The 27,938-nt window shown below is 40.4% G+C and overlaps 1 protein-coding gene across 1 annotated transcript; it reads left to right on the plus strand.

Annotated features, from left to right (window-relative positions):
* The first annotated feature begins 455 nt into the window (after positions 1-455).
* On the plus strand, positions 456-27,934 carry eif3ea (eukaryotic translation initiation factor 3, subunit E, a). Its single transcript, XM_083910847.1, has 13 exons — positions 456-556; positions 1,894-2,011; positions 2,216-2,333; positions 5,151-5,193; positions 6,176-6,280; positions 11,206-11,331; positions 11,681-11,805; positions 14,000-14,126; positions 14,774-14,875; positions 19,757-19,866; positions 25,944-26,046; positions 26,488-26,622; positions 27,790-27,934. Exons 1-13 carry the CDS (start codon positions 467-469, stop codon positions 27,823-27,825), a joined length of 1,338 nt encoding a protein of 445 aa, XP_083766973.1. The 5' UTR covers positions 456-466; the 3' UTR covers positions 27,826-27,934.
* Positions 27,935-27,938: the final 4 nt, after the last annotated feature.

Here is a 27,938-nt window from a genome sequence, read left to right on the forward strand (position 1 = left end):
CTGTGTGAACTGTTGGGTTTCTCTTCTCTCTATAATATTGTGAAAGTTTCTGCTTCACTATGGACAGTGCCTTGAAATAAGGTGCTATACAAATACAATTTAATTGAATGTATGCAAAATGTTGCTCCGAAAATTGAGATTGCATATATAGAAGTTGTTTCCCAAATGTCTCTCAAAATCTGCAAAAACCAAACACCACATCCTTTAGGCAATGCAAATGGTCTTCATAGAAATAACCTTTTTTTTTTTACAAGAATATATTTATTAGGAATATCAATGTATTTATCTAGAATTTGAATTATTATTTGTATATATTTAACTCTATTAGACTTTGTAATCGCACTGTAAGATCAGCATCATGTACATTTCATGTATTTTAAATGAGGATGCTGACAATGTCGCTGATTGGTCCGCCCCTCTGAACAGTAGCGCGTCATACTTCCGCTTCCCTTTTCCCGGAGCAAAGATGGCGGAGTACGACCTCACCACCAGAATTGCTAATTTTTTAGACCGTCATCTCGTTTTTCCTCTGCTGGAGTTTCTGTCTGTGAAAGAGGTACGAAAAATATACACATATGAACACTTGCGGCATGTTTCCATGTGGTTTGTAGCAGCTGTTTGGGGTTTTAAAGCAGTTTTAAAAGCCACGCGCGCTTAAGAGTTGGTCACATTTTCTATGCTGTGTCAAGTAACCGCATCTACACAGGCGGAAATGTAGCTGGCTGCCTTCAAAATAAAAGCGCCACCTATAACAAAGACCTTCCAACCACTTTGGAAAACGGATAATGTGAAATTACACGTAAAAACGTTAGCTGGTTGTGCAGCAAGCGTAACATGAGAAATTACAACTGTTTTATAGCTATGTGCACGAAATCGACACATCAGAAAATATATTTACACTTAGGTTTGAAATGTGCTTAACCGGAATACGCACAGGTTCACTGAATTCAGCTTGATGGTGGTTGAACTCGCGACTCCGTGTCTGACTCTGGCTCAAACCGGCCACTTTCACATGATTAAAAGTGCCCGATTGTATAAACTCTGAGTTTTAAAATATATGTTCAGTCGCTGGGCTGGGTTACCGATCATTAAAGTTTGGTTACGGCTATGTAACTCGATGTTGCTGACCTATTGTATCACATGGGGCGGCTTTTTTAAAGCAATGCTAATCCCCCGAACTAGCATAGAATTGGTTGATTTTTGATAATAACGCAGCGGCTAAGGGGTATATTTAGGCAGCAGCTGGCAAACATTATTTAACAGTAATCAAAACCAATTAATACAACCATCAGATGTTCTTATGATGTACTAACGTTAGCTTTGGTTAGCCGTTGCAAGCTAGCAAAGTTAGCATTGTAGTACTAACGTTAGCCATTGTCGGCATGTGTGAACAATGCCTTGATACAGTACATATGGCAATTGGGCAAGGGCAGTTAAGGCATTATAATAAAGGAAGAATGGGGAAAATAGGATAAACCTGTTATGTATTTGATAGTATGTGCTGCAATACATTAATACATAAATAGGAAATGTGGTATATCAATCATTGCAATGTAGAAGGGATGGGTCGTGGATATCACAACTTTGAATATTTACTGCTACTAATATCATGCATTGCAGCTGTTTTTCTTAAAACAATTATATGCTGATAATAACAGATATGTGCTGATGCATTTACCACCTCCTAGCCATGATTACCAGCCAAAAATACAATACTCACTACAGCAGTGTTACAAATAATCTGCTCCAACTCTCTTTGAAGCCTGTGTGGCCTTTGTAAAATATTTAGGGGTTTCACATCTTATCAGATTTATATTTTTATTTTAAATAGTATGAGTATTGTGCAATTTAAAACCCTCCTCACTTTTTTTTGTCACTGACTCTGTTTCCTAGATCTACAATGAAAACGAGCTGCTTCATGGAAAACTGGATCTCCTCAGTGACACCAACATGGTGGACTTCGCCATGGATGTGTACAGAAGTCTTTTCTCTGAAAAGGAAATCCCTCATAGTAAGGCGTGTTGCATACACTCATCATAAATGCACTTATCATAACAGACATCTTAAAGGGCAACTGCACTGCATCACTTACTCCAAGCAGAATTTTAACACTTGATTTAACAATTAAAATTTTAACAGTATTTTCAGTGTAGGGCCACAGAGATGCACATGTTGTTGCTCAAGCTAATGCCTTTCTTTAACCTCCCTTTGTCAGCTCTGAGGGAGAAGAGGACAGAGGTGGTGGCCCAGCTTAAGCAGCTGCAGTCTGAGACGGAACCCATCGTAAAAATGTTTGAGGACCCAGAGACAACAAGGCAGATGCAGTCCACCAGGTAAAGGCTTTATTTATTTATTTATTTATTTGTTTGTTTGTTTTAATCAAATAGTAGTCATTACTCTTTATCTTTTTTTAATTATTATTATTCTAAAACTGATTTTATATAAGATGTGAGATTTGACTTAGAACGTGTGAAAGACTTGTATGCCATGATTCTTAGATTGGTGAAAATGCGATACTTAAAGCTTCAGTAGACTGCACGTTACTGTGTTTTGAATGAAAAAGCCATTTGGCCTTTTCAGTGCATATGCAGTGCAAAGTCAGCAAGGACAGAAGTAAAGAGAGACAGATGCAAGAGGTTGTGGTTAACTTTATTAAGACTCTTTTTTTGTCTACAGTGATTAAAATAGTTTGGTCATATTTGGTCTTTCTCCTTTCCTTTGTTTCTTGGCGAGAGTGTGTGTAGTTAATCAAAAGCATTTTCCATTTTCATCTCTTTTCAGTTTGTACTGCTTTATTATGTTGTTTTAGTTGGGCTGTAGACATTTGTTTATTTAAGCCATAGATTTGTATGAACTGTTATGCAAGATCTGAAGACAGATAATAGCAACATTGACTTAGCACATGTCTGTGTTATTGTTAGTTTGCTGTCACTGTGGAGTAAGAAGGAAATCTTCCTTTTGGATGATGAATCACAAGTCTGTCTTAAGTTATGTTATTTTTTCCTCATAGCATGGGATTTGTAAAACAATTGGGAGCTCATCTGGGGTCAATAAAGAATTCTCTCTTAGGCCAGTGTACATGCAGCAGTTTTATTTCACAATTAGGGCCTAAATTATACTTGATGTATTTGCTTGTTTTTAACATTGTGTCTGGATTATGGGATTATCCAGTACTAGAAATAAGCCATGGGATGATATATGAACACATATTCCCTGTTCATTGTGTTTAATGCACATAGACCAACAAAGCATTTTATAAAGTAATAGAACCTATTGTTTTTGCTACTTTTATTGAGCGGTTAGCCAATAGGCCAGTATTCCTTACCAGGCTTTATTTAGACAACTACTGAAGCGAGAAGGCAAGCAAAACCAACACAGTAAACCAAGCTATTATCACATCTAGAAACACTGTAATCAGCTGTACACTATGGATTTGATGATCATCATTAGGTTGAGCTGTGATTTATTTTCCATCTTGTTTGCACTTGTTAAAGCATTGAAACCACCTTTAGATGTTTGAATCACTGTGATGTTGGTGTTTTCCTTGACTTTTCAGTGCAGAAGGTGGCAGTAATGCTGCTTTTTCATGAGCGCTTGCCACTTGTTTTACATCTCAGCATCTGTTTCTCATTTAAATTTCATAATGAGTGAAAAGTTAAATTGAAAGTATTTATCAGTCTCTGTAGTTGTGCTGTATTTACTCTTCTTTAGATTTGGATATGTGTTTTGCAGGATCTAAATGTATTTTGTCATCATCTAAGTATATCCAGAGAAGAATATCCAAAAGGTCCATCATAGTCCATGCATAGTGGAATACATAATTAATAGGATCTTTGACTGGTGTTAATTTTTTCTTCAAAAAGAGCATCCAAAAACACACCAAATAATAGTATTATGAAATGGAACGTGATGCTAAGCTGTTTTTGTCACCTTGTTTCACCTTCAGTTGATCAAAAGTTGATACAAGGTTTTAACTTGTGTATTAAGTGTTATGTTTAAGATTGTTTGGTGGACCTACAAATTATGAGTCTTTTTCATTTTATGATCAACTGATGTGGCTATATTTTTTGTATTCAACACTTAGCTTTAGAATTAGTTTTCTGTGATTGGATTGTGCTTTACCACATACATTTACACCGGGCATTAACATGCATCTCCAGTGTCCACACCAAGATCCCATTGCTGTCTGATCACAGTTATCCCTCTTGTGTCACTGCAAATATTTCCAGCGGCAGACTACAGCAGCACGTCCTGTCTGCCACCACATCAACAACAACCTCAGCCACACGTGAAGTTGAGCTATTTTATTGAGTACTGCTTTTTGAAGCAGTGGAAGAAGTCTTATTCGACAATTGGGAAAACTGCCAAATGCAGAGGGGACCACCAACCCTTTTCCGTTTTCACAGTTGTGGGTGGAGCGGAGACACTATGGAGATGCATCGGAGACTCGGTCACAATGTGTCTCCAACCACCTTCCGGATAGGATTGGTTTCCTCAGTGCTTCTCGGGTGTATTTACACCTGTACTTTCAAGTGGTCAGGCACTCTCCAATTGCGATCTGATCTCAGAAAACGTGTAAAAGGGAGCCAAAGTAACTGACATGCTAATATACTCTGTCATTTATTAGCCTCCCAGCAGGGGACGACCGTTCTTAAAACCGAACAGTGATCTACCTCAGGCTCAATGAAATTCACTAAAATCACACAGCCAGCAAATGCATTTTTACATTCACGTTCTAAAAGTACACATATCCTAAAATGACACGGTTTCAGTGTGGTGTCCACATAAATACCAAAATTTTAGGTCACAGGGAAAGTTGTTAAATGCCATTGGCATAAAATGTTTGGAAATGCTAGAGCATTCCTTGATTTTAACAAAGCCATAGAGGGCCTCAGAGGCTTCGCTGAGACATAATTTGTTAGACATGGCTAGTGTAGATTTGTAGTAGCCAAACCAAATGTAATAAACAGCCCATCACACTGTTTTAAAGTGAAATGGTCTTCATTTATGTTGGGGTCTTGATTTAGACCAGAGGAGGAAAATATACCTGAATGGGGCTCCAAACATAAGGATGTCAGCCAAATGGCGACTCAAGTTAAATGACCTCTAACTACAGGAACTGTCTTGATTTTTTTTCTTCTTTTTTGCAGAGATGGACGTATGCTCTTTGACTATTTGGCAGAGAAACATAACGTAAGTTGGCCTGATTTGCTGACATCTCACTTCTTCACTGCATTTCCCATGGCTCTTGTGTGAACCCATGGTTGTTTTAGGGGCAAAGTGGGAGGGGCTGGCTGAGTAGGGAAATGCAGAATTACTTCCCAAAACCCTTAACTCATTTTCAGGGTTTGTATGGCTTGCACAAATTCTGTGGACATTTACATTCTGTGGTGAATTGTTAAGAATAAACGGAGTAGCTCGAGACTCATGGATAGAGCCGCAAGAATGCCGGAGGTTCTATATTTACTGTGATGTTTGGCTTCTTACCCTCCCCTCCATCGGTCCCCTCCCACTCCGGTATCCCGCTGACCTGCATGCTGTCCTCAGTGCACCTCCACACTGCCCAGGCTCAGGGCCCCATAGCCTGCTGTGGGAAAGGCTTGGGCGGCCCGGAGCACCCACTGCCTGTGACAGTTAAAGCGAACCTTAGTGAATGGGCCTGACGTCAGAGTATACTGCTCTGAGATACTGGACAACAGGAAGGACAGTTAAATATAGGAAGACACGTAGGCTCAAAATGATAGCCCTATATATACACATATGCAGTGCTAAATCAGTTCTCATGACCACTTTTTAGGCAGCTTTGCTACAAAAGTTAAATATTCTCTAGCTATGGCAAAAGTACCATTGATATGAGAGCAGTGTTTATTCTAAGTTTATTTAGCACTAGCCTGCCACCACAGCAAGGAAACTGAGATTGTGCCACAAATTAATCTGAAATTAAAATTGGAATTGTACGTTGTTAAGTTATGATTTACCATTTGTTTGTTGCCGCCCAGTTTAATAAGTTATTCATTGATGACATAACGCTTCAACATCAGCACTGAAAATTCCATAGGCATCAGAACTGCATCAAATTTCTGAACAGACACTATGCACTTGTATATTGTTTGCGTTTTTGACGATTCACATTTTCTGTGTTTGTAACATTGATGCGCTTTTGTTTCTCTTGAAGTTTCGTCAGGAGTATTTGGACACGCTGTACAGATATGCCAAGTTCCAGTACGAGTGTGGAAACTACTCTGGTGCAGCGGAGTACCTCTACTTCTTCCGTGTCTTGGTAAGTTTTCAGATATTATGACTCACCAACATGCCTTATAAACAGTGAAGTTTGCTGATAACTGTGCACCTTATTTCACTTAACAGACTGCCTCTTGTGTATTACAATCTTATTTATAAACTAGCTTAAAGCAGTTCTCTTTCATATTAAAACCTTACATTATGTTTGCCAGATTGTTTTAATTCCTCAAAAGGCCAAATGCTTGAATGGGAGAGGAAAAGAACACTTAAAAGTAATTGAATGTGAAAAGCTGACGTCATTGCCTATTCAATTCACTGCACGTCTTCTGTATTAAGAGGAGACTGCTGCTGGAGGACTTGAGTAGGATCTTTAACTTGGCCAAGTGATCAGTGGCGGACTGCATAATCTGTCTGTAGTCTCCTCAAGGGGCGGGCCTCAGTAGACAGCTTATTGATTTGAGTGCAATGGCCAAAAGTCCCTTGTCACGATTTCAGAGCTTATGGTCTACTTAGTTGTTCAAGGTATCTCTTGTTTAGCAAGAAGATGGTGCCACACACTTTGCAAGGTGTTACTGAATGGTGTATGTGGGTATTTTAAAATGAAGAGCTGGAAGAAAGAGACGCATTTATATACATACAAAGTTTGGTTTATGGAATTTAAAAAAAAAATGCACAGATAATGTTTTTTTAAAAGCATATGATGCCAAAGTATGTTTTGCAAAAGAAGATAATTATAGTTCATGGAGAGCATTGGCAGAATAGTTTGTTAGTGCACATGCACACTCCCTATTTCCTCTATAAACAAAAAGACTTGTTGCCTGGGTTCTGGAGTTTGTGGCTTTACTGCCCTTGCCCTCAGAAATGGGTACAATCTGAGTGAGGCTGTGAATGGGCTTTGGTGCAGCTGGAATACAAGACCTGTTGCTTCACAAAAGGCTTGACAACCTCAAGAGTTTGAGTGACTGAAGAGATGTCTCATTGCATATAATGTCATGTCTTTTTTTTGAGTTGTCTTTTTTTCTTTTTATTATCGTTTAAAGATATCTGGAACAATAGACATTTTTGAAAAATTACCAGTTGGCTTTCAGGTTTTTTGATGCACAATTGTTTAGAAGGTGTTGCTGATGCGGTTCGTGGTGACAACCCATGGTCTTGCACTCCATGTACATTTTAAACACATGTATACCTGTAAATGTATGACAACATGATAATTCAGTCGTTGTTTTGGCTCCTCATTATCAAACTGTGCCCTGGGTTATTCCATCATTAGCTACACAAGCAGCAGTACCTGCTTGTGTACCTTCTAAGGTCATTTGCAGACTTTCTTCTTGCTTTCATACTATATATACTATATACTGCTTTGCTTTCTTAGTTTATTGCTCCGTTTTGGGATAAAACCGGATTTTATACAGAAACAGCAATTTTTTTACTCTTTTTGTATAGTCTTGCATCAAGTGTTAGCAAGTTCAACTCAACTGAATAGCCTATAATGACCAGTGGAACCAGCCTGCATAGTCAGTGGTTTCCCAGTGTCACTCACTTGTCCTCCTGCTTTTGTTTGTCTTTGGTTCAACATTTAGCTTTGCGGTAAAGCTAGGCCTCATGCCAAAACCAACCCTGAAAGAATGGGCAAGAATAAGATCAACATTTTGTCTATTCATTAGAGTGAAAAACATTGAGTCCATCTTTGTTTCTATTCTAATTGGCATTTGATACTGCACTGTGTTGCCTCTTGTCTTTTGAATGTCAGTGACTCTGGCTAGTCATGCTCATTCAGTACCCTGGAGTGTCCTCTCCTGACAAACTTGGCACTGCCTCTGTACAATGATGAACCTACTTCACTACAAACAACCCTCTTAACCCAAAGCAGTTGGGTACTCAATTTGATGGGTTTTTCACTGATCTGTTCAAATATATAGGAGGAAGAGATTCATCCGAGGGAACATGACAACTCATTCACCCAAGCGTTCCACTTCCACTCCCTCCCCCAAAAAGAAAAGCATTAAAGAAATAATCAAACGCTTGCAGCAGATATCTCTCACTGTTCCAGCAACAGTTGTTTGTGACTTTGCAGCTCAGTCTTAATAAAACATTATTGCTCTAATTGAGGTCTGTTTTTTGAAGCCCAGTATAAAGAGGCCTTTTTGTTTTTACCCCTCAAATTGTTAGACCCCTTATTTTAAAGTTCCTGCCAGATTGGGCTCTGTAACTAGATCTCTGTTGCTTACTCTTGACAATGCAAAGAGGCTTTTAGATTGAGGGAAAAGGTAGAAATGGATTTCATTAGTGGGAGCCTGTGTGCTGCCTCCCCCCTCCACTCTTTTTGGTGTTTTGTGGACCTCCCATCCTCACAGGCCCCTTGTCTTTCTCTCCCTCCCCCGTATGGGAGAGGTGAAGCTCCATAAAGTCATTTAACGTGGGAAACCCAGTCAATTAAACGAAGGAAGCCAGCCTTGCAAAATCCATGCCTCAGGTCTTGTTACAGTGTGGCCTAGCCCGAAAAGAGCAACTTATTCATATCATCACTTAATGCAGGGATTGAATGTTAAGAATAAAGATTGAGTATCCCGTCGGATCCCCAGCACAGTAAATTTATTGTTGCTGGTCAGTCAGCGAAATGTGCCCATTTCACAAACCAATGGAAACTTAAGGTAACTGCTGGAAAAACCCAGGTACTGAAACTTTTCTAGCGTGGCCACCAGTGAAAGCCAGACTGTGTGTGTGTAGAAAGCTACCATAATGACCTGGAGGTCAGCCAAACGTAGCAGGCAGGGACTTCCAAGAGACGAAAAAACGAACAAAACAAAACAAAACACTTCAACAGATGAAGATCTTTATTCGTGCAGTGAAGAAATGTTTTCCTCTCAAATTTACAATGCTGAAATCACTTGTAACTTCTGAACTTCTATATAAAAAAACATTTATAATCGACCTGATTGAGCCCATGTGATCAAAGAAACGCTGTTGCTCTCACTGGATGGATGAACACACCCTCCTGCTGTGTTCTCCTTTGGGGTAATACCACAAGAGATTTTCCAAACCATGTCCTCTTACCTGCACTCTTCTTGTGTCACAGCAGTTCATTGAAATGTTATCAGAGTGTAACTGGTCTTTGGTAAGTTGCAAAGAAAAACCTTTTATATGTGAACAATTTTAACCAATTTGTGGGGTTCCAGCGGAAACCTGTTCTTTTTTTAGTGTTTCCTCTACTTGTGCATCTGTCGTGTCTCACAGTCCACTTTAGCGGCTGTCCGTCGGTGTACGGGGGCGTGTGGTTAGCATCTAGGTTTCTCTGGCCACTCGGCAGACACCCACCCCAACTTCCTGCTTGACTCATGTCACTGTGTCTGGTGTTTGGTGTTATCATGAACTATTCTGGCACAGAGAGTTCCCATGAGCTCTACTGGGGTGTAGTCTGATGTCCACTACACAGTGATTGCATTGCTGAGGTTCAGAGGCATTCTGAACCTGTGTTTCATTACCTGATTCTTTTTGTTTGTTTTAGCCTGGTCTGGAAATTAGAACCAGTAGCCTACAACATTCACACAGTATCGCCACAAAGATGTGTCTTGTTTTTGTCAGTGCATATTTAACCCTTATTCCCTTGTGATAACGATTGGCTTGTCCAAAGTTGTTGCAATCATCATTCCCATGGTACAAAAAGATCAAATGTATGGCTTTTTTTGATGGTTAGCTGATGCCATATAGCTAACTGTCTATTTCATGCATGAAGTCCTGATAATGTTTTGATAATTGGGTCCCGTTTTTTCAGAGTTTGCAGTTCGCACATGACCAACACAATGGGAGTTTGAAATAGATGATGCATTCACAACAGCAGGATCATCTGGCTTGAGCATAAAGGAGGCAGGACACTAGCCTATTCACTTGCTGTGGATTATTTGTAGTTTACCCTGCTGCGTTAGACGGGGGAGATTTTGTGGTCTGTCAGTCCCACAATAAATGCCTTGTTTCGCCATACGTTGAATCATTTAGTCTATAAAATAGACAAATTGGTATAATGACACCCATCACAAGGTATTGGATAACTCTTTGATCAGCCCAGGTATTAAAAATTCAGATGTTGAAGATTCAGTCAAAAAGTACAAATGTCACATTTCAGCACATGTTGGATCCAAGACATTTGTCATCATGGCTTTGTTGTCAACATCAGGACAGTCGGACAGTTTCTCCCGTCACTGCCTACGAGGTGCCAAGTGTTTTTTTTACAAATGTATGTTGGTCATGCAGCTCATTTTTCATTTAATTTCAGTCGGTGACACTTTTTTGGCATGTAGGTAAAACCAAATATCTGATTTTTGTCAGCGATACAAATACACTGTTTAAATATAAATACAGATGGATTTGACCTCTGCTATGCAAGAGTGTGGCAATTTCAAAGAAACTTTGGCATCATGAATAGGAAAGAGACGTCAGGATATCTGGACCTCAGCTGCATCAGTTTTGGCCATTGTGGGACCATGATGCTAAATCATTGGCTTATTCGTAGCTGCAGACAATTCCAATGACATTTGAAATGTGTGCTGTTACTAAGCCTCAATCATAACTGGCATTGATTACCCAAGTCTTTCATTGGTAATATCCAATTAGATTTGATGGACTTTCAGCATTACAAAACCAAGTACGCTCCACTGCTATTAAGCTGGTGTATTAACACACATGGCCCAGACATGTCTTTACTTGTTGTCGTAATTTTAAATTATCAGGGTGTAGGGTCAACTGCTATGCAGTGGTTGTCATATATACATGTTTGTTTTTTATAAAAAGCTGAAACATTTTTTCATAATCTCTATGTCAAGTGTTGCAGCATTCCCACTGAAGGAGGGAAGGCTGTAGGCAAATGTTACTAAACACTCCACCTTTTCATTTGTATGAAAAAAATCTGTATGCTGAAATTTAATGTGTTGCTTTTTTCAGCAAGTGTCCCATGTGTTCTTTTTCCTAAAGGTTCCATCCACCGACAGGAATGCCCTGAACTCTCTGTGGGGCAAGCTGGCCTCTGAGATCCTGATGCAGAACTGGGAGGCAGCCATGGAGGACCTCACCCGCCTGAGAGAGACTATCGATAACAACGTAAATGCCCCACTTCTCAGAATTTGATACCTCATCTAGATTCCCTTACATAGACTTCATATTGACATTTCACTTTCAGCACATCTCTGCTGTGGCATTTTATTCCTTACCCACACACACTCATCTGACTACTTTGGAACTTGGAAATTAGTATAAAGTGGTTGTCTTTGTATGATTGATGAGCATTCAGGAGGCAAGATCTCTTGCTCCTCCTATGTTCAAATAACTGTCTCTAAACAAATTTGCAAGTTAATTTTCAATTATTTTTCTTGATTGTATGTTTGTCTCTTAATGTCTTCTGTTGTGCATCTGTCCCTCCTACCTGGATTTCTATCTTTTTCTCGTGTAGTCGGTCAGCTCTCCTCTCCAGTCTCTCCAGCAGAGGACATGGCTCATTCACTGGTCGCTCTTTGTTTTCTTCAACCACCCCAAGGGCAGAGACAATATCATTGAGCTCTTTCTGTATCAGCCACAGTAAGTACATTTATAATACAATGCCACTTTTCACTTTCTTGGATTCGCTTGCTCTTTTATATCCAGTAAATCAGAAACTTGTGTGTTTTTCATTAGTGTTCGTGGAAGAGATACATTTTCACTAAACCAAGACAACAGTAGAGGCAAAGTTGTGTGTAGAACCATGAAGTACAGTAAAACATGCTTATTGTGATTCATTTTGCTTCATTTTTTGGAAAATGCAGCTGCCTCTTTATACTTACAAGAGTCTATACCAGTTTACTTGTATTACTTTATTTACAGTTTGTTTTCCTGATATGTTTTGTGATAGTGCATGTGGTGAAAGTATTGTCTCCAAAATGATTCTTAATCCTGTAAGGATTTGGAGAAAAGGTCAGTCATTTTATGCATGAACTTGATCTAGGGGAAATCATTTACTTTAATGACACATTTTTGGGTGGTGGGCTTCTTGATGAACCCTGCTGGTATTTTTTTTTTAAAGTGGTCTCAGAAGTGTGTGTTTTTGTGTGGTCTGTTTACTCTCCAAGTCGAAAATGAGACCATGTGTATTGCAGATCGGAAACTTTATACACTGTGTTAAAATTTGCACACCACCTATTTTGATGTTTCTTGCTCCCTCCCCACGTTCTGATTGCAGGCTTTTATAATTGTACTGATGATTGGGTTCCGCAGACAGTATGACAGGCAACCACAACACAGCACACTCGAATGTCTGGTTGCCTAAATTTTACTCAGTTTTTAATTTTATTGTGGATGATTAAGGAGGCCTGCCCAATAATTACTCATGAAAAGCTCACCCAACCATCTGTGTGGATAAACTGAGGTACTTTTGTGTGCTTTGCAGTTTCACAGTCTCAAAACCTCATGTTTTCCCCACTGAGGCTTGGCTCGGCTCTTGTTTCCCATCTCTTGACCAGTACTTCCTTTGGCTGAAGTCGGTGACCAATGGCTGGCCTTCAGCTCCACATTTGACCTCCGTTACCCCTGCAGTCAGCAGATGTTGGTCCAAGGCCTTGTTTGTGTACTATTGACAGACTTCCCTGGCCTCAAAGGGGAAAAAAGGCTCACTAATTAAGATACAGGTGCAACCTGGTCAAAGAGAACTGCAGTGGTACATGCCAAGTCAGTATATTTATCGGTCAGGTCTGATGTGTAAAATAGGACCTTGTTTCCATGTCCCTCTACAGTGACCCCCTGGAAAGTTGAAATTTGAACACAAGCTTGATTTCTTGGCTGTATGCCTGTGTAGCATCTTCAGCAAAACAGTGCAGTGATGAATGTTGCCTCAAAAAATAAATTAAGAAAGAAAGAACATAGATGTAGCCTCATAAGTGAGGTAGGGTGAATGTCCCCCAGATATGGAACAGTGACTCATACACGACTGCTTGCTATTGGAGCCCCCTCTGGAGAATGTGTAGGTGTAAGATAATCAGGAACACAGTGTGGAGAACTGCGGTCTTCCACGGGAGTCAAGCAACTACAAAGGGAGAGAGCGAGAGAGCGAGAGAAAGCAGCCCACTTCTGTATTTAGACCCAACATCACAACTGCCACAGGTCCCCTGTCCCTTTAATTGTTTCAGCTAATTAAACTGGCACACTTTTTTGAACACCATGTGTTCCTCCTGATCCAATTGTACAGACCTGAAAGAACCCACACCACTTCCTCTTTTGTTATTTTATTTGTTCAGATTTTGAAGATGTATGTCAAGAAATCAATAGAGTTGTGGTGATACAGTTAAAGTTGACTGATTGCCATCTTGACAAGGAAAGTGGTGTATACTTGTATTTGTGTGTGCCTGCTCGGACGTTATCCTGGTGTGGGATTAGAATCGGGCTGTAACAGCTCTGTGTCTCTTGTGTTCAAGCCCTTAGCCAGTTGACCTGTGGTTGAAACATCAGTCCCTGATGGATTGGGTTTCAGCTACTGGGCAGGTCCCTGCTCACTGATCTGTATCTTCTTGTCAGGGTTCCCTTTTCCTCCTCCCTCTCATAATGAAAGAGACGGCTTAAATTTGGGACCCACGTCCAGCAGTGAGGGAGTCCTGTCAGGACATTTATCTGTTCAGCTGCAAAAGCTTTTCTCTCATCTTAATGCCAGGAGACCAATAAGCAGCCAAAATGTTATATGATGTGTCCTTGTAAAGATCATGTCTTTGCTCTGATAAGTGATTACTTTTATCCTCCCTTATTCCAGATACCTCAATGCTATCCAGACTATGTGCCCCCACATCTTGCGTTACCTGACCACAGCGGTCATCACAAACAAGGATGTCCGTAAGCGTCGGCAGGTTCTGAAGGATTTGGTGAAGGTCATACAGCAGGTAACAGACGTCCTTTTCACGCAGTTATCAGGGCATTTCTAATAGGCTATGCGGTCATAGAAGGATGAGTTACAAACTGCAACCCAGTGGCATCACTAACACTTTTTGTAAGAGCAATGCGTGCATTTTGGAGTTTAGAACTAAACTTGAGAATCTTGAAACCTGTTACTTTTGATAAATGGTCATTTATCATGAACTGACTGAATATAATGTGCCAAACCCTGCTCTACCAATGGCAGCAGATACTTAAGCGATCTAAGCAGCGTCCTGGGTTGTGGGTAATCACTAAAACATGTGCTCACTCCTCTGTTCTGTGGCCTCAGGTCAGGTTGCAACTCTTTCTGTAAGCATGATTTGTGACCTTTCGGAGTTCACAATGTGTTTTTGCTCAAGACCTTGTAAACTGTTGTTTATTTAGCTATTGTGCCCAGCAGGTGGCCAGTTTAAATACAGTTTAAATAAAGTCATTGCAACAGCACTAGGATTTATGTAGTGTTGTTTTTTTTGTTTTTTGATATATGTGTTAATGCCCCAACCATTTGGGATGCTATTTTCATAATTGTGTCAAATTTACATATACATTTTGCTGTGAATGTAAATACAATCTGGACTTCGTTGAATGTGCCTGTTTTTGTTGTTGTTTTTAGGAATCCTACACCTACAAAGACCCAATTACAGAGTTTGTGGAGTGCCTGTACGTGAACTTTGACTTTGACAGTGCCCAGAAGAAACTCCGGGAGTGTGAGTCGGTGAGTAGTGAGCCCAAACAACGTTGATTTCACACTATTGTTCTAAAACTATGAGAAGGAAATTCATTGTGCCACTCTGTGACCATAAAGGTCTCTGCTACAGACCTCCGATTTGTACGAGTGACTCCCAAACTGTCACACGGAGCATAGTAGTAAACATGGTTAGTAATCATGTGATCTGCTCGTTCGCTCAGTGTTCTCTTTGCTGGACTTCTGCGTGGGTCCAGTCAGTGCTGACAGAACAGCGATAGTTGGTGCCTTGTATCACACGGTCAGGAATAGAGGTCTTCTTGGACACTGTATGACTCAGAGTGCACTCAGATTTTACTATGGCCTGTAATTGACCCATCAGGTCAGTAGTCAACAGTAAAAGCTTTATAAGCAGAACTGTCCTCACAGAAGCGTGCAGACTCAAATTTCAGAGGGAGATTGGTCATAGTTCTACCATTTAGAGCATTTATTTCAATTTTGGTTTGTTATCACAAAATGCATCTCTAGTCCTCAATGTGAGAATAGAAAAGGGGTGGAATACTGTCAAAGTCCTCTTTGTATGTTGGTTACAATACTGAGCACAGAGGATGCTGTGATTTAATTTGTGAAGAATGAAACATGAACGGCACATTGCAATTTGTTTGTCTCACATACAAATCTGTTGTTTTGTCAGAATCCCCTTTTATTTGTTTGTGTTACCTTCTCCAAAGAATCAAAGTCAAACAGCAGCAAGCAACTGTTTAGTAAAAATGTGTGTTAAAAACAAACAGAACTCAGGACAAATTTGTCATTAAAGCATGCTGACTAGAATAATAGACGATAGGGCTGGAACTAACGGTTGTTTTCATAATCTGTTGACTTTTTCTAGATTAATTGTTTGGTTCATAATATGTCAGAAAATGTTTAAAAATGTCAAAATCAGTCTCCCAAATCTCCAAATGATGATCATCTCAAATGTCTTGCTTTGTCCACAAAAATTATATCAATGATATCTTTGTCATATCGCCAAAGAAACCAGAACATATTCACATTAAAGAAGCAGGAAAAATCAGAGTTTTAATGACGAAAACGCTCAGACAACAGATTAATTTTATACATTTAAAAATGTATTAATCATTTATTAATCATTGCAACCATAAGAGGGATGATGCTGCTGCTGAAAAGGCGTTTGGCTGAACAGATTGGATAGGTTTCCTCTTGGAAGTTTCAGTATATATATTTTTAATAATGCAACATGACACAATGCAACCCTATATCACAGTCCACTACAACAAGATGAACCTCAGAAATGACAATCGATGTAAATCAGTTGCAGTATATGTTATTCAACTGCTTGTTTAATTAGTAGCATTTATACATAGCCCAGAATAACATCTGTGTTGATGGACGTAATCTAATTTTCTGATAACACCCAACAATTTTGTCATACATGGTGTCTTTTTAAATGTAATTCTTACAGACTTTGATGTTCTTATTGATCTTATTTGGTTTTGAGTTATGGCAATGCAAGTGTTTTCTTAAGTGATATAAACTAGAAACAATAACTTTACAAAGTAATATTAGTTATTAATGACAACAGAGCAGGAAAAGATTATCATCAAGGCCAATATTGACAATGTAAAACAGGAACTCGCATTTATTTCAAAGCTGTGACCAAATTGTGTGCTGGTGAGGTGCAGGTTGAAAAGCCCCCTTATAAGGACCTGGTCAGTTCCTAGGGACACAGTCAAAGGAGAGTAATCGGATTTAGAGAGAGATGAAGAGATAGAGAAAGAGAGTGACTTGTGAGAGAGCAGGGGCCTCATTTATATGTATTGTATGTACGCCTGAAAAGTTGGCTTGCGTACGAAATACAGAAACTGCATAAATATTCTGACTTATAAAGCCATGCGCACGCATGTCCCACATCAGTTTCCCTTTATAAATCACAATCAACTCGACAGCTTTTTTGAGCATCAGGTAACGCTCCCATACTTGGCCATAAATAGTAAAATATGCCCCAGATTAATATTCATTGATAGGGACCTCAAAGTTATGGCAAATGCAGAGAGAAGAAGCGGAAGTTCACACAATCAGAAATCGAGGTGCAAAAAGGGTTTTATAATGTGGGCAAAAAAGTAGTAACCAGTTCACAATCCATTCATCACTGGCCAGCAGATCTTACTGGTCTCTGAAATGATGTTCTCCCTTTGAAGCTTTCATTTGCCTCATCCTCGAGCATAGCCGAATAAACTATGTTGCTCCATTGAGCATTGTGATTACATTCCTTTTTATTCCCTCCTCATTTAATTGAATTGGAGTGGCTTCAGTTGTGGCAATTAAATGATCTTGGTGTGAGCAGTAATATTTGAATTTATTTTAAACTGTTGTATCATTTTAAACATTTTCTGCCGTCGGAGTTTCACCTCTCTCACATTTATGTGCGTACGCATCGGTCATAGTTTCCATGAAGGGCCTCGTGTTGCCCGACAAGTTTGTTCTAGAAAAGTGGCATGTGCCTTTTTTTTTTTTGTATATGCAGGCTTTATAAATGAAGCCCCAGGTGTTGTAGCTGGTGTTGTGCTATATGTATGTTTTGTGAAACTTGATCTACTATTGCAGTCTTTGCATACACACACTGTAATCTGGTTTTCCCAAATGACTTGATAATTTGGACCTGCAGAAGAATAAAAGGCAAAGGGTTGTTTGGCCCCTTTTTCATCTTTTGCCTCTCAACGATAAACTTTCAGAATGAAAAACATCTGGCCTGATCAAATGGTTCTTTCCCAGGAGTAAATGTTTGGAAATCATGTCAGCGGTTTACTGAAGGTTCCGTTTCGTTTTAGCCTACATTCAAGCTAATACAAAGCGTCTTGAGCTTCAACATTATTTAACAAATGAGGAAGTCGTAAACAAACTCATTTGGGCAGATTTATTTTTAGTTATACTCTCAAAATATCTCTGCATGGCAGCAGAAAAAAAATCCACAGCATGCTCCAGGGGAAAATTAAAACATTTTTTCCTGTGCAAAGGCCCTCGGGGCCATCTCCAAATGATGACATGTACTATCAACAATATTATAATTGTATCCAATTTCAGCTAAGACATGACACATGCCCCCAATCACTAGCTCTGTTAAACACTCACTTCCTAGAAGCTCTCTGGATGAGGCTTGACCTTGCCTCATAGGGTTCTGTTTACAGAGGCTCCTCCGTGGTTGAAACAGATGCTCAATCCCAACTAACACTGAGGTCAGAGCCCAAGTTATTACAGGTGCTTTTAACACTGGTCTACCTGTCAGTCTTATCAGAGCATGTCCAGTAGGCACAAAAGCCCTCTATTGACCTTGTTCAGTTCACAAGCAGGTCTGGCGAGGTGGGTGGTTCCAAAAATGTTTAACAGCACCTCCTAATGCATTGCCTGTGATGGTCTGCAAACATTTCCCAAAATGGTCCTGTTTGAAGTCGGTGCCCTTTTTCTTTCCCCTGCTGAAATTTCCACGCGACTTTGAATGGCACATTATTTCAAAGGTAAAATATTCATAGAGCATGGAGTGATTACGGTAAACGGATACCCCATTGAGATGGGCTGTTGTCTTGATGAGCGCTTGTAATGCGTCAATTTCGGGTCTTTTATTTTGTGATTGCTGTAACAGAACAAATATAGGTATTGCATAGCATGAGACAAGAGGGGGGAGTTAAATTTGTCCTGTAAAGGCTGCATACTGTTTTTTTTACATTTATTTCTTGCCCACTCCACCTGAATTTGGAATCACTGTCAGATGTTGGGTGCTTAAATGTCAAAGAATGAAAAGTATAAGCCCACCTATAGTCCGGCCTTGCACGTATAGGGCAGTGTATGCCCCTTTCAGAGTTTTGTTTTAGCTTTGTGATCTGAATCCCAGGTGACGGTAATTAGGGCACTTAACTCTTCAAAGTTTTATCAGCCTTAGATAAGCCTCGTCATAGCTGAAATGTGCGTTGTCTGATAGTGCCATGTAGTTGGGGTTTATTCAAGCAGAACTATGGGCAGATGGCAGCATTCTAAGCTTAAGCAAATCGAGAGCTAGTAATTAGCTGTGAACTCCTGAAGATGGAGTTCTGTGATGTGAAATAACACTCATTGGAGAGTTGGAATGCACGAAACACTGAGCGGAGTGAACACTTCACACACTGTACCTTTAGGGCCATACCTGGGTCATGAACATTTACAATAGATGAATGGGTCTTATGCAAAAGTGTCAGAGTGCAAGGAAGGCCATATTTCTTACTGGTAACCAGGCAAAGGTGATGCTCTAAGTGGATAGCTGAAAATAATTACTGTAATCTGTGAGTTTATTTGGGCTGGTGCTGCTGCCGCCACTGGGGGACTGTAACTGTGAAACTTTGGGTTACACAGGACCTGACACTGAAGCACTCGACCAAAAGACCAATGACAAGTCACAGACAATGTGGTCATCTGTGGTCGACTCTGTTCTTTCTGTATTGTCTCATGTGGCGGCCAAAGAATTCAAAGACCTGTGGTTGATTTGAAGCACCTTGCATGGTATGGACTGACTTTGTTTCCAACTGACTGTTGTATGGCCAGTATTGTCCTCTGCTTTATACTCTTAATATGTCTGCTTCAAAATGAACTGGACTTTTTTGGTTTTAGTGTATAGATTTCTTTTTCTACTGACCAAGACATGCATTCCTACAAGCTGACATACTGAAACATATGGTGCTTCTCTCATTACTCTTCTGTTCAGTCTGAAGAATGAATCTAAGCAAATGTATGACTCCTTTGCGCATTCAACTCTTTCGGTGAACTTAAAGCATAACCTGATGTAAGAAAAGTTTTGAAGATGCCCTGCGAACAGGCAGAACGATTCATGTTTATACTGCTGTTACTTAATGTTTTTCTGTCTCTCAGGTTCTTGTGAATGACTTCTTCCTGGTTGCTTGCCTGGAGGACTTTATCGAGAATGCCCGCCTCTTCATCTTTGAGACCTTCTGCAGGATTCACCAGTGCATTAGCATCAAGTGAGTCAACAAACACCAACTAAACTAAGTGAAACATTCTCACATTTGTAAATCAGTAGTGAGAAGCAGTAGTTTTGATATTGACGGTGTCTGAGGATGTTACGATCATGACAATACTTCACTGCAGAATTCCCAAAAGACTAACAGGAAATCACGTTTGTTCTCTCTAGACTTTGTAAGCAGGATGTAAGAACATAGGCTTTGTGACTAGCAGAATTTAACTTGCAGATAAGCGTTTATTGCCCTGTCCACACACAGCCAAGCTGACCGCACACATCTTGAGGATTAAGCATTGTGAGATTTAACAGCTTCCAGGTCTCCACGGGGTACTCTGTGGAAACCTTTTAATTCCACCTGTCTGAGAACAATTCATGGACACCTTTCTCCCATGAAGATGCCAGGATTTCAATGATTTTCTAAGTTCCCAGCTGATCTTAATACTCAGGAAAGTTTGATCTCCTTTTTGTCAGGGTTATGGAGGTCAGAGCGTTCTGTAGGTCTTTATCGACTCCTATTTCGAAATTAAGTTTGGTTACATTATAATAAAATTGACTTTGGATGCCTCCCCAAAACCAACACATTTACTCACTGCTAATTATAGTGAGCATTAACTGAGAGGAGAAAAAAAGCTTAGAGTAATTGTCTGCAATTAAGAGAGATTACAGGATTTGGCTGCCTCTTTACATCAGTTTTAGAGAGTGACAAATATAAAGGCAATAGCACTCACCATTGTCAGCCATCAATAATCCGGATGGATTTTTGCTTACTTCTGTATGCAATCTGTGATAGCCGGTGACGCATATTTTATTTTCACGTGTTCTTTGTCAATTTACTTTACACATTTGTGATTGTTTTCAGAGGGCTACATTTATAATGCACAGCGCCACAGGCAAATACTGAAGATTTTAAGCAAGGTCTGCATTTCAGATATGCTCCATTAACACATGATGTTCAGTGGAAAGAGTGAATGACTTACTTCTGTTGACACGGAAATGATTGCACTGACTGTTATATAGAGCTGTGGAGGTCTGTATTCAAGGTTGGACCGTGGAATATGATCAGGCCCTGTCGAAATCTCCAGTTGCAGATTGTCTGGAATTGATTAGGAGTCCTGGTTCTTTTTGGCAGACTTACTGCAATTGGATCCATTTACTTGTTAAGTACCACAAAGGTTGGTGGTAACACTGAAAGAGGAAGTTGAACAGTGATTTTTCTACTTTTCACCTTTTTTCTGTGTCCCCTGCTGTCTGTTTGCGGGGGTTTGTAAAACGGGAACACACATCAGGGGCAGTTTCAGGGATTTCCATGTTTATTTGTGGTGGCGTTCTGACGATGCACAGAACATTTTTGTTTCCGACAGACACCCAATTCCATGTCATTAGCGCTCTGTCCAGAAGCCCTCTGTACCCAAGCGTGTGTACTCGGATGAATTTGATGGCCGTTTTTAATGAGGACTTCTTTACAGCATTTGGCCATGATGGTTTCACAGATTTTTTGCTTTTTTAACTTTTGCCCACAGCTTGTGACACAAAAATAGCCCAGAAGTTGGCATCATTTAGTTATTTTATGTCATAAAGGCTTATGTAAAATGCACTGTAGAGAGTGAAAATTTGATTCAGCTTGGGCTCATGATTGCACACACACACACGCATGCACATGCTTTTGTCTAGACTTTTCTGTGTCTCAAGTGTGTTTCCAATTTAGCTTTGTTTTCCCTGTTTGATTTACAGGGTTTATTTCCTTAGTCCTTCCTTGAGTGTTTCAGTGGCAAGACCCTGCTTTGACCTCAAATGCACACTTGTCCTTTGACATTTTGAGTAAATGCTGGAGACGTGATCGTTTGTGCATTTTCCCCCCTCATCACTAGATTGTATTTGTACACAACTGCTCACTGGTAGTTGGAAGGGGTGTCTTGTGTATTTGGATGTAACACTGAGGATCTTTCCACCTCACAATTGAGTCATTAAAAAGACCACACGATCATTTCGGTTTCCCCGAAAAATCAATTTTACCTCAAGCCGAAAGGGAGGTTGCTCCAAATGGCTTGGAGTCTCCCAAATGCTATCATATGTTAGTGTTTAACAAAGGATTCATCTCAGGCCAGCCATGTTAAGAAGGGGGCTACTTTTGAGAAGGATCCCCCATCCTTCTTTCTCCACTAAAAGCGTTAGACCCCAATCCATGACCCCTCTCTTCGAGTGTGAGGTTGGCATTTAGACCCAAAGGACTACACTAGCCTGAAGTCGAAAGCTCAGGAGCCAGAGTAAGTAAGGGGTCGAAATGAAAGTGATCTCCTCTCCCCCAAGGAACGGGATCATGGTTGTGTAAAATAAAACCAGTCATGGAGGCTGTCTGCTCGGCTTAAGGGCCAAAGGATGTCAATAGTGGTAGAGGTTGTTTGAATCTGACCAGTTCCCCGCTCCCTTCTTTCCTCTGTTTTTTTTCCTCCCCTTTTTTTTTCTTTTTTGTAACTTCACTCTGAGTTTTAAGTAGGGTTAGCTGCTGTAGACCTCTCTCAGAGACAATGAGATAAAGTAACCTTGCTCTGATATACAAATGTCCTTCCTGGGAGGAAAACATTGCCAGACTTTCTTTTATAAATTAGATTAGAGGACTTTGACTTGTACAAGCCAAGGCCCTGGGCCTTTTGGGGTGCTCTCTATTCCTGTGTTATGCCGCACACATCATTGGGGGTTAGGGGTTAGCTTAACTCCCGGGTGAGGAAACCAGAATGTGTTTGTTTTGATCATCATATCTGACCTGGACTTGACTGACATGTGCCCCCACTTTACTGAATTGTCAAACAAAACACCCAGTTCCCCTGTGCAGCAATCACATAATCACATTGGTAAAATCGGAATGAATAACAAATTCATTCAAATTTGCATGAGATTGCTTGATTGTTAGATAAATAAGTGAAGTACTCTCTGAGTACCAGTGAATTAGTTGGAGCACTGCTCGTAATAAGCAGTGATTGCCAAAGTTTAACACACACACCAATGTAATTCAGTGCTAATGTATTGTGATAAATAATTACTTTTGTAAAGCTACAGTTAATGTTTTCATATTTTTTCTCATATTAAATATTAGACTACTGCTAAAAAAATGTTTTCTGAAATTGCCAGAAATCTTTCCACAATATTGGTTTCTGATTTTAAACCAGGTCTTGGTGTAAAAATGGCTGTTCGATCACGTTTTTACGAGCCGTCATTCACACTTGCATTTATCTCATTGCGTCTCGACGGTAACTCCCTGCACATGTCTCTTCCAAAAGTCTTTTCAATCCCTGTAAGTCATTACACCCATTTTAGCGCACAACTTTGGTTGCCCACGTCTTTTTGAATAAATGTCAAAATACTCGATCAAAAGAGCTCCAGGGAAAGACATGTCGCCCCCCAGAGGAGTACATAAAGACTGCCAACATCTCTACATGACATAGGTAATCTTGCACCACCCAAACCCCTCTTCTGCCCAGTTGCAATAAGCATTTATCCCATCAAACGGCTTGTTGGCCAGGAGATTCCACTTCTGAAACTTTTCGTTGGTGCACCTTAGTGTTTTCAGCCGTACGCCAACCTTCTCAAATGGAAAATAATAATAATTAGCATTGTGTTCATTAATTTGGCAACAGCTTGAATAGAAAGACTGTTCATTTATATTTAAACGTTGCACATTACGTCACACAAACGTCTAGTTTTTTGCACACCCGCAATGCCCAAACTTACTGCCCCGAGATCCTTGTGCAAAACACGTTCTACCTCAATATCTATCTATATTACAATATCTATTCCAATACATCTAACTGTCTCAACTAGTAATTTAAGATGTCTGTACATCTGCAGTTTGAGCTTTGGATTGCTGTCCAAATTGAAATCACTGCTCAAAACACGTAAAGCTTATTTCACTTAAATGTGATGCTTTTATCCTTCTTTTTTACAAATGTCCTTGCAAAGTGGTGGTTTCTTTTTCCTTTCTTTTACACTTTTTTTTGCATGCACAGTGTTTTTAAACTATTTTAAATTAAATAGTTCTGTATAATTGAACTATATTATCATTGTTGTTAACAATGCACCACTTGCTCTAATAACAGTTTGGTCTGCAAACTAAAAACCTTTGTGTAAAAGTGTCACTCTGATTGCTGACATATGTTATCCATCACAGGCCAAACTTGCGTCATTAGACAGCTGACGCTTTTCTGAACTTGTAAGGTTCCTAATAATGATCCATTGCAGCAATTTTGTTGTCATGCACCATTTTCTCCAGGTTTTGATGACCTGAAGTATAGACAGATGTCCACCAAAGTTTTTCTTACAAGTTTTTTTTGATGTGGGTGACAGGTTGATCGGTATCTCTGCACGGCTTTTCCACCATTTTGGCTGCTGCAACACTTGTGAATCAACTCACGAAGTAGTGTTTTTCTAACTCGCTTTCCACGTCCTCCATCACGTCACAGTGGTGAAAGTGTTGAGAGAGATGCACTGTCACTGTTTGCTTATTATGCTGAGGTAATGCTCTTTATTTGTTGTTTATGCTTTCAATGACCCACCCAGACACTGACATCATTTCACTTCCCCCCTTCATGTGGTTCTGCCACCATTTGATCACATGCTAGTCTTATTTTGTCTTAGAGCCTTGAGGTAAGACGCACATTATCACAAATAAAGATTACTTTTCAACAAAACATGTCTTAAATAAGTGAAGAGCGATGAAATCAGTGATGATGATGATGATGGTGGGATCTGTTTGCAGAACCGTTGCGTGAGAAGTGGCTTGGTCCTTGCATATCTGAGCTTACTCGTTGAAAGAGTCTCTCAAAATGTGATTAATGGACCAGGAAGTAATAATTAGTTGTGTAAATTGTTTTTATAGACCTTATAACCCCTATTATATTGTGCATATAAACGGGGACCATACACAATGACACATTTAGGTTTTTCCGAATGGGGAGGAGTTTGGTGTGTTGCTGTTGAGGAAGGATTGCTGTAGTAATTGTGACCACTACACAGATGGGTTGAGGATATTTATTGGGGCCCTTATATGAATTGTGGTAGGTACAGAGAGTGGTGGGGGTCAGAGGGGAGGGGCCAGGAAATGTGTGATGGGGGGTTCTCGTTGGGGATATTGAGAGGGTCTAGTTATTTTGAAAGCCACAAGGGAAGCCAGCTGTACTGGGTAAAGCTTTGGATCAAAGAATGCCAGCCACCCTTGTACCTCCCTCCCTGTACTGTGACACATTCATTTCTGCCGGTATCAAAGGGCAGCCTCGTCTCCAACCTGGCTTTTATTTTGAGGGACATTTGCTGTTCTGCACAAGTGTGTCTTCATCTGACCTGGCAGAGAGTGTGAGTGATTGAGTGAGTCAGTCCTGGACATAGGTACAAAAATATAGAAGGCTCTTTAATCACAGAGCCTCACAACATGTGGCAGTCGTAGTGGGTCTAATTGAGTTATTCAAGTCTGTAAATCAAGCTTTCATTAGCAGAGGACCATTAGACATGTTTTGGAGTGTGCTTCATATTATATACACCTTTTGCCCGAGGCGTAATATGTAGTCAAATTAAAGTAGTGACTAGTCCTTTTGGCAGCTAATGCACAACATCCATCGTAATGTGGTGTTAACTAAGACGTATTGGGTGCTATTACACATTTTATGGAGCCTTTACATTGCTTCCAGACAGCAGCCGAAATAAAGTGAAGTCACAGTTTACGGAAGACTAGTTTTACCCCAGGACTAGTAATTTCTTACAAAGGTAAGCCACTTGTTTTGTTAACGACTGAGAAAGTCGAGTAGTATTATCAGTAAGTACTTTTGATAAAGTAGATGCGTTAGGTTGCACTTTTTCAAAGCTTAATGCTCACACCAGTGTGTGTAAATTTGTCAAACTGCGACAGCTGACTTTTTTACGGCGCTTTTAATTTATTCATCTCACAGCCATTTTGTGCACATCAGGGCCTTCTTATCTGCACACCACTGTGTCAGACCACACGTACTTTTCTGTTGTCTTTCACCCAGACCTCGGGTTCGAGCCCTATGTGTCTTAACGTGTTTGCGCAATGTGTCTCTGTTTTCTCAACAGCATGCTGGCAGACAAACTTAACATGTCACCTGAGGAAGCCGAGAGATGGATTGTGAACCTCATCCGCAACGCCAGGCTGGATGCCAAGATAGACTCCAAACTGGTGAGACCATCTTTCTTCTTACTCGGTTGGCTTTTTAAACTAAACCTTAGCAATATGGTGATGGTTGTTTTTGTTACATATCCCCTCTAAGAACGTCTACTGTGTCTTGTGGAGAATAAAATAAAATCTTATTCTTGTTCTGTATGTATTCTGATGTTGCAGTTTAAGGTTAAAGACAAATGTGCAACCGCAAGATCTCACCACTGATAGGTCCCTGTTGTGAGGCTTCATGTTTAACCTGCATGTTTTGGCTTACACATCACAAGAGTTCTCTGTAATCAGCAAATCATAGCCCAGTCCTTCAGAATGATATGGAATTATCTGGATATGAGAATGGGACCGTATGCAAACTCTAATGGGTGTGTGTGTAGGATGGTGCATCTGCAAGACCAAATCCGATTGGCCTATGTGTGTACGTCAATTTTTCCTCCTTATTCCCAGGGTCACGTTGTCATGGGGAACAACGCCGTATCTCCATACCAGCAGGTGATCGAGAAGACCAAGAGCCTGTCATTCCGCAGCCAAATGCTGACAATGAACATTGAGAAGAAGCAGGCCAACAGCAACAGGACTGAGGTGAGAAGCACAAATGCTGTACATGCAAAACACTTAAACTACTACTTTTCTTGCTGAAGACAACCATTCTGACAATCAAATTGTGAGAAGGTCAACATGAACACGGGGGCAGTTCAAAGCATCTCAAACGATCAGCTCAGAAGAACAAGGCTAAAGAATGTTGATGAACAACCATCAACAAAAGCTCTCTTTACACGAAATAAGCCAGTAAGAGCAAGTTTAACAGAGCTGAGGCTTTCATCCCTCCATTGCTCTTCAAAGGCCTAATGACAAGGTAGATTCCAAACAACCATAAAATGAGGCCTGAGCTCAGTGACTCAGCTCAGCAACTAAAATAAGGTGGACCCTCACAGTGGCTTTTGGTGAACATTACTCAAAGCCTGGTGTTCCCTGCACTTAGGACCTGTTGCAGATGTCTGGTTCAGAGTCCAGTCATCCCATTTAAGTTTGTTTTTGATGTTGACTTTGTGCGTTTTAGGGGCATTTAGACCGCTCAAGTGCCTCAACTACACAGGCTGTCATAATCACACACGTATTCTCAGCGGGTGCCGCGAGTGGTTGCTTCACACCACTCTGCAGTCCACAAAGACACGCAGGTCTGTCAGATAGGATTGATGAGTCGGTTCACTCACCCAGCACCTGACGGCACCAAGGTCACGGAGTTAAAACAGACATGTTAAATATTCACTCTTTAATTGTGCTGCTCTTGAGTGGCTGTTTTGATGTGCTCAATTACTCCCCATCCCATTGTTTGCATATTTGCAGGAGAGCTGCCATAACCCTGTCCTGTAAAAAAAGCAAAAAGCAAAGGTTTCCCCCATTAAAGAGTATTTGTAATTAGACAAAAGAGGTTGCAAACAACTTACAGAGCACCACTACATCCTGCTGTCCTCAAGGCTACAAATCACTTACATATAGAGAACATTTACTGCCTACCATCTGGGCCGGCTGCTTAGAGTCCCTGTCAGCTCTCACAGCCACCCAGCGCTCACCAGCAGAACACACACATTACACACTCCTGACAAGGAAAAACATCAGCGCGTAACTGCTTGCACGTGTATAATACTTTTTTCCCCACATATCCCACACTCGACAACAAAATGTACTTTTGATTTGTGTCAGTCGTCTACCAATGGTCTAACTTTGTTCACCTTGCGCTTCTTTCAGACACCAAGCTGGGCAGGTCAGGAGACTGGATTTTAGAGACACAGCAGAGATGACTCCACGCATCTTTTATCCCCACACTTGTCTCTCACTCAAAAAGCTCTGTACTTGGATCGAGTCATCATCAGTTCAATAAAAGTGACCATTCTCAC

This window comes from Microchirus variegatus (genome assembly GCF_963457635.1).
Source record: "Microchirus variegatus genome assembly, chromosome: 1".
NCBI lineage: Eukaryota > Metazoa > Chordata > Actinopteri > Pleuronectiformes > Soleidae > Microchirus > Microchirus variegatus.